Here is a 7,477-nt window from a genome sequence, read left to right on the forward strand (position 1 = left end):
ATGAAATAAAATCCAAGATTATATGAAACTCCCAATTTTTAGACAGAAGTCTGTTGCCTTCTCTCTGAAAAAGATGCGGGCAAATTTTGGGGTATAACAGTATTTACTTAGTGTAATTACCGATATAGCCCTGTAACCTTTATATATACGAGAAATAATAATGAAAAAAGTATCAAGCCAATTTTCCTGACAATAATGTCTACTCCATAGACACCTGATATACAGTGGTTCTATAATTTCTTAAAGATGATAAATATAGAAATGAAAATGTTAGTTAAATTTTAAATAACATCTTCATCCCTTCCAAACCTCTGATTTTGTTTTCTTTTTCAATTTTTTCAAGATTTGTACTTCCACATGGATGAAAAAAACTCAAGGTATGATCCTGCTAGATTTTCCATTCATTTTAGTTTTGATGTTGTTGTTTTGGTTTTCATCTTTTGATATCCTTGAGCTCAACTATTTACAAGGTTTCCAAAAAAGATTGCGGGTAGCAAACCTGACTACACAAATCTGTTAGTTAGGGTGTCATTATCCATGGTGAGTGTTTGTTTCTTTATATTTATGATTTTATTTTATTTTTCTTGGCAAATCTGATTTTATTTAGAAAGAAGAGAAACAGCTAATTCACACATCTATTTTTTTCTCTTTTGTTTGTGTTGTGAATCATTTTGAAATTTGGAGAAGTGTTTTTTTGGGTGAACTCATTATTTCCTAAAATAGCAAGATACTTTATTAAAGCAAGTATTCTCATATCAATTTATTTGTTAATGTTATTAAAGCAAGTATTCGCATATCAGTTTGTTTGTTAATGTTATTTAGGTCTTGCTTATCATGGCAAAGCTTCAGACAAATGGGCTGTAGGAGTAACTTTGTACTGTATGATATTGGATGAATATTAATGAAACAGAATCGTGGAGCTCAAAATGCTAGGTCTGTCAAGTCTCCTTCTACGAATAGAGCCCTTGAACTCAAACCAACTGTGAGCGACATAAAAGCATGTGTTAAATATTAATGAATTGATGCATTTTTAATTGTTAATTAGTTTTTTTTAATGTGATTAGGAAAAATTAGGAGTGAAAGAGGTTAGTGATTGATAAGAGAAAACATATTTTCAGTTGAAAGGATCTAGAGCAAAATCATATCAAAGGGTACAAAATATACTCGGTGTATCCCGTGTCAAGGCTAATAGCAATTTTGTTAGCACAATAGAAAACACTTAAGTCATTCCAAATAGAAAACACTCAGGTTCACAGAAGCATGAATATGCAATAGATGCATCATTTCCCTTTAAATTCTTATTGCATGACAATTGAATGAATTCACATTATTTTCATCAGCTTGCTGTCGATGATCTTCCCAAAGTTCCTACCACTGTTTCAGAAGATATTGATAAAAAATTGGACCTTCCTAATGTCCCAACCAAGGCACGAGTTGCCACTAAGCCTAAAGAACCTATAAAAAGAAAAGGTATTTTATCATCTCTCTGAACCTGCCACAACTCTCTTTCAAAGAAAACATAAAAATAGAGTAAATATTTGCTAACTGATATGGCTGATGTTGCAACAGTTATCTCTCTGAGCTGTTTCTATTTTCTATAATTTTTGTTAATTATAGTGTTCATTTTCTACAATATTATAATTTTCTCAATTCTGTGTGACATTTCTTTCCATTATTTGTATGAGTTATATATGATTTCTTTCTACATTTGTCTCCTTCATTAGTATTAGACCATCCAACTTTCTCTTCTCAATTATCACTTTGATTCAGGACATCTCTTTCTTTGTTACTCAATGCAGCAAAGCATTTCTTCATACATGACAATGTCGGCTCAGCCAACCACCGGTGTAGAACAAACTGGAGCCCCTCCACAAGCTCGACTAATACACCTGCCAAGTGATATGCCAATACATTATGGCTTGAAGAGGTCACTGAAGTTGATTTCCTAACTCCAAAACAGTCGGCAACGAAAGTCAAGCACTTCAAAAAGGAGTGAACAAAATCTCTTTCAATGGAACATTTAAATCAGATAAAGAATGACATATCAGCAAGTTCTGACTACTTTATTGAACATGTTTATCCATCATTTCTTTTTGAAAGGTTTAATTAACCATTCTTTGTAACTGTGACATATCAACTACTGTTTTGAAACATGCTTGTCTTCTTAAGACAAATTTAATTGTCTCTAAGTAATATATCTCCTAAATTATTTATTACCATGACTATCATCTCTTTTGTTCCTGCATAATATATCAAGCAACATATTACTGCACTATTTAAGTTTTCTATCAACAATTGTTTTAAACTTTGTGCACTGCTTAGTAAAGAATGGTCTCCTAAAGTATGATTTAAGTTTTCTATCAACCATTCTTCACCAGCAACATTTTTTAATAATCAAACTCAATTCCCTCTTTTGAACTATCACTTGCATAAACACCTGGACATCACAAATTTTTCAATGTATAATATGGACCTTTAAACCAATTTTTCTAATTATATTCAACATTTCCAGTATCATTCAAATTGTATTAAACATCCCTATTTCATTAATGTTTCAATATATGGATATCAATTCAAGTATTATCAATACTATTAATATTAGATGGATAGCAAACTCATAATTATTTAAAATGAAGATTTATGAGGTTTAAAATGTTTTCAATATTTTTCATTTTTCACATCAGAATTTTTTAGTTTTTTTTTTAAATTTTAAACTGATGATTTATTACATGTTTAAAAATGGTCAATTATTTATAAAAGTTTTAATATGCTATTTATTTGTACACTAAAATTATATAATAAATTTATAAGTACAAGTGCATATAAATACTTTTTAAGAAAAAAAATACTTTAAATTTATTAAATAAATAATGTATCTGATAATTATGATTTTCAATACAAATTGTCCACTATATAATGATTGCGTCTTAAAAAAAAACAATGTAGAGGAGCTTCCAATATTTGTATAGACAATTAGCTTTTCATCTCACGGGTCACTATCTTAAGTAAATTATTTCAAATTTACATGTGTATTTAATTTTTTTATGGATCATTATTTTAACTTAGAATCTAATTTTCATACTACTACTATTTTGTTAGTAAAATTTTTCTTTTAAATGGTTAATTTCCTTTTTATATATGCAATTTGGTTAAACTTATTTACTTCACATTTTTAGTATCGTTAAAAAAATACTACACCACAAATAATACACCCGTGCGACAGCACGGGTCTCGGACTAGTTTCAATATTATCATGACAAGATTAGATTGTCAAATGTGGATGCTTTAAGGTGGATGGATAACATTCCATTGGAGAAATTGACAGACAGAGGATGCGAACGATGCCACGTGACAACAAATCTTGTGAAATCCATGAACGGTATTTTCAAAGGCATTAGAAATCTACCAATAACCGCATTTGTGATAACAACCTATTTTAGGTTGACATCACTTTTTGCAACCAGATGTGAAAGATGAAATGCAGTGTTAAGGCAGAGGAAATTATTCACTGAAAGTTGTACAAAAGTGAAGGAAGCAGAAAATATCAAAGCTGGCACACATGCGGTTACAATCTTTGACTGTCATAGACACACTTTCAGTGTACATAAAATAGTGGATCACAATGAGGGGAGGATAAATTTAGCCTATGCTATCAAACTAAATACAGGATGGTATGGTTGTGGCAAATGTCAGGCCTTCCATTTGCCTTGCTATCATGTCACTGTGACGTGCGCATATACTCGTTAGGACGCTTACAATCATCTATCTGACATTTACAAGGTTATTAGCATTTCGAATGTCTACAATGACAACTTACTAGTGGTAGAAATGGGGGAATATTTGTCTACATATCAAGTGGACATAGCTTGGCACAACGATGAGATGCAAAGGAAAAAATGGCCGCCCTAATAGCACGTGTATTAAAATAGAGATGAATACAGTTGATAAAATGATAAGATTATGTGGTATATGTCGTCAGCCCAGACACAATCAAACACATTTCCCAATGCCAGGGCAACCTCTACATCATGATTTATTTTTTCATTTCAATTTGTGTAATCTTGGTATTTGATATATATAATAACTTTTGGTTATAAGAAAAATAGCATAACAAACATCACACAGAGTAAAAATTGCACCCACAACAACACAAACAACACTTAAACAAGTCTCTATATTCGAATATTATTCCTTCGATATACTTCATCCATTCCAAATTCAAAGTCGCTTTGACACTTTTACACAGACTAAATTGTTTTCATTAGGGCTGGAAATGAGTCGAGTCTAGTCGAACTCGCCCCAGATCAGTTTGACTTGTTAAGAATTGGTCGAGTTCGAGTTCATGACAAACTTTTTTTTAGCTCAAACTCGACTCGTTAAGAATTGGCCGAGTTCAAGTTCGAGTTCTTGTTCATCACAAACTTTTTTTGCAGCCCAAACTCGACTTGTTAGAAGTTCACGAACATTTCGGTTCAACTCGTTAGATTTTTCTTGTTAGGTTCAACTCGCTTATTTCACGGACTTAAAAGTAATCTTTTTAAGTTTATATATATATATATATATATATATATATATATATATATATATATATATATATATATATATATATATATATATATATATATATATATATGACATTTTAAATTAACATTTTTTAAATAAAAAATATAAAAATAAAATAAAAGTTATAAGATTGAATTTATACGATGTTAATTTTATTTGTATAATTATTTGTTAAATATTTTGCTCACTTGAGAATATACATTATCAATTAAAATTGTTAGATTAAAAGAAAATATGATACTAAGATTTAAAGCAGATATTTATACCGACCCTTAAAGACAATATAATTTATCTCATATATAATCGAATTGATTCATGAACCGAGTCGAATTATGTATAGTTCAAATTCAACTCATTTAGTTAACGAACTTAATTTTTAACTCATATTCAGCTCATATGGTTCATGAACCTAATTCAACGATTTAATTTTGAATCGAATTTTAAACTATTTTCAAATTAGTTTAATTCATTCTCAGCCCTAATTTTCATCATCTTTTCCATTTAAAGAATATAGAACTATTCCTAAATCAATAGAGTTTTCTCTTATTAATACATGGAGTCTTTGTACTATATATGGAAATGTCAGATCTTCATCATCTTTATTATTTAAAACAATTTCAGAATATAAAAGAATCTATTACTACTTTAAAAAACAGGGTTAAATATATTTTTAGCCCCGATCCTGCATTTTTAGTCCCTATAAAATTTTTCTTCAATAAATGGTCCTTATAAAATTATTATGCACCTAGTTTCAGTCTCTCCTGTCAAACCAATGTGTATTTTAGAATGATTATTTTGCAGACATGTTCATAACATTTTAAAAAGTTCCTGAAAAAAAAGAAACTCAAAATTTTATTTCTAAGTTGAGATTTTCATTACCTTTATCATTATTTTTTTGAAATTTAAAAAATTTATATTTAATTTTTCTCGTTCTAAAAAATTATAAAACTTGTTAAATAAATATTTTACAGTATTCTAAACATATATTAAAAAAATTAAAAAAATTAATCAAAAATTTAAATATTTTATTTTTTCTTTATGACAAAAATAAGCCATGCGAATTTATTTATAAATATTTACTTTAATAAACACTTATGTGTATACTGCAAATAATTTATTTATTCAAAGAAACCTATTGTAATCGCTAAGAACATCAATTTATCAATATCCAAAAATAATAACAAAATACAAACCTTATAATTATACAAAGGCACCCATGAGTTCTAACATAAATGATTGGTGCTTATAAATTATTAGGGTTTACAGAGCCGACACATTAAACTTCAAACATTATTTTCTTAAATTCAATACAACTCTTTAGCAGCACTTTCTTTATAGACCAATTTCTTGAGTTGTCCTCTTATTATTCTTCTTCCATAATCTTATCCAAGTTACAACCTCTAACATCAAACCAACTAAAACCAAACATCCAATTACAGCACCATACATATTTCTCCAAATGAAATTACCTCCCAAAATATCAAACCCTTTGAACACATTCCATATAGCCAAGACAACAGTTGTGTAACCAACTATCAAATGAAAAATGTTCCACAATATTCTATACTTGTGATCATTCTTTGGCCTAAGACAAAAAGCAACACAAACTTGAACCAATGCCAATGTCATTAAAGTGATTCCAACACATCTATGTGGAGTATTATGTAGTCCTTGATGATGATTTCCCATGTATAAACCAGTGCCAAAACCAATAGTACCAATTAATAGTGCTATAGATTGACATGCCCTATGCAAGTGAAACCATGTTGATCCTAATCCTTCAAATGATTTCAAGTGACGAGCTAGTATTACTCCAATTGGCATCAATGTTCCCCAACTTATTGCATTCAAAATTGCGTGTACCTGTTGAGACAAATTATTAGTCATTGAAACTAATTAAATTCAAAACTAATTAAATATTTTTTTATTTAAAAAAAATTATTTAAAATAAAATAAATAAATAAATAATTGACTAAATGTTACTTACATTTTTCAGTGTGGTTCTTGACTTTAACTTCCCATCAATCTTTTGAGAAACAATCCCAGATTTAAAATCCAAAGTTCCAAAACTTTGAACATTTGATCCGGTTAACGCATGTGATCTGAAACTCCCATCATCAGAAACCAATCCTTCTTGCCAAACGTGATTAACCATGCTGACGTTTTTAGGAAGTTGTAAACTTGCAAAGATCATCATACTACCATTTAAATATATTCCCGAAAGATTAAAAATTGGAAAACTAATATTACTCTCTTGTAATATAGTTGCGTAGCTTGTTATTGATGAAGTGTAAGCTTTAAAACTTCCATCAAATTTTCGATATCCAATTAGGGCTTGTGATCCTAACATACCCTTTGAGTTAGGGTTTATGGCCCAAGCAATCCAACTTGAATCTCTTGCATTATTTTTCTTGAAAGCCACATCAACCATGCTAGTTTTTGGATTGTAGTTCCAATGTAAAGAGGATTCTAATACGGGTAAATCCTTGCATGTGACATAGTTAAGGTTGTTTGGAAATTTATATGAATTGCATGGTTGTGAGGTTGTAGGGTTAACGAATGAGGCGATAAGTGTGAACAAGAGAAGTATTTGAATGGTAGCCATCATTTGAGAAAATATTCGTTAGTGTTTGTGAGGGACTAATGCATTACATGCATATGTATTTATAGGGATACTTGGTAACAAATTTTCGATTTTGCATCCACGTTTATAGGTTTAAGAAGTTTAATATTATCATCATTGAAGCAATAGGTTTATCTTATACAATTTAATAAAAAAATCCTAAAAAAGAGGTAACAAATAAACGCTTATATTGGTAGTATGGGTGGCATTTAAAATTCAAAAATCAAATTCTATAGGTTTCAATATAAAAACATTAAAAACAAAAAAGTGTTAAAAATATCGGTTTAATGG

At 29.5% G+C, this 7,477-nt stretch overlaps 1 protein-coding gene across 1 annotated transcript; it reads right to left on the reverse strand.

Moving 5' to 3' along the window:
* Positions 1–5,895: 5,895 nt before the first annotated feature.
* Positions 5,896–7,168, reverse strand: LOC131658765 (cytochrome b561 and DOMON domain-containing protein At5g47530-like). Its single transcript, XM_058928025.1, has 3 exons — positions 7,040–7,168; positions 6,551–6,973; positions 5,896–6,426 (listed from the first exon to the last, which is right to left on the reverse strand). The coding sequence occupies exons 1-3, from the start codon at positions 7,166–7,168 to the stop codon at positions 5,896–5,898; spliced, it is 1,083 nt and encodes a 360-aa protein (XP_058784008.1).
* Between the last annotated feature and the right edge of the window lie 309 nt (positions 7,169–7,477).

Source organism: Vicia villosa, linkage group LG3 (genome assembly GCF_029867415.1).
Source record: "Vicia villosa cultivar HV-30 ecotype Madison, WI linkage group LG3, Vvil1.0, whole genome shotgun sequence".
Classification (NCBI taxonomy): Eukaryota; Viridiplantae; Streptophyta; class Magnoliopsida; order Fabales; family Fabaceae; genus Vicia; species Vicia villosa.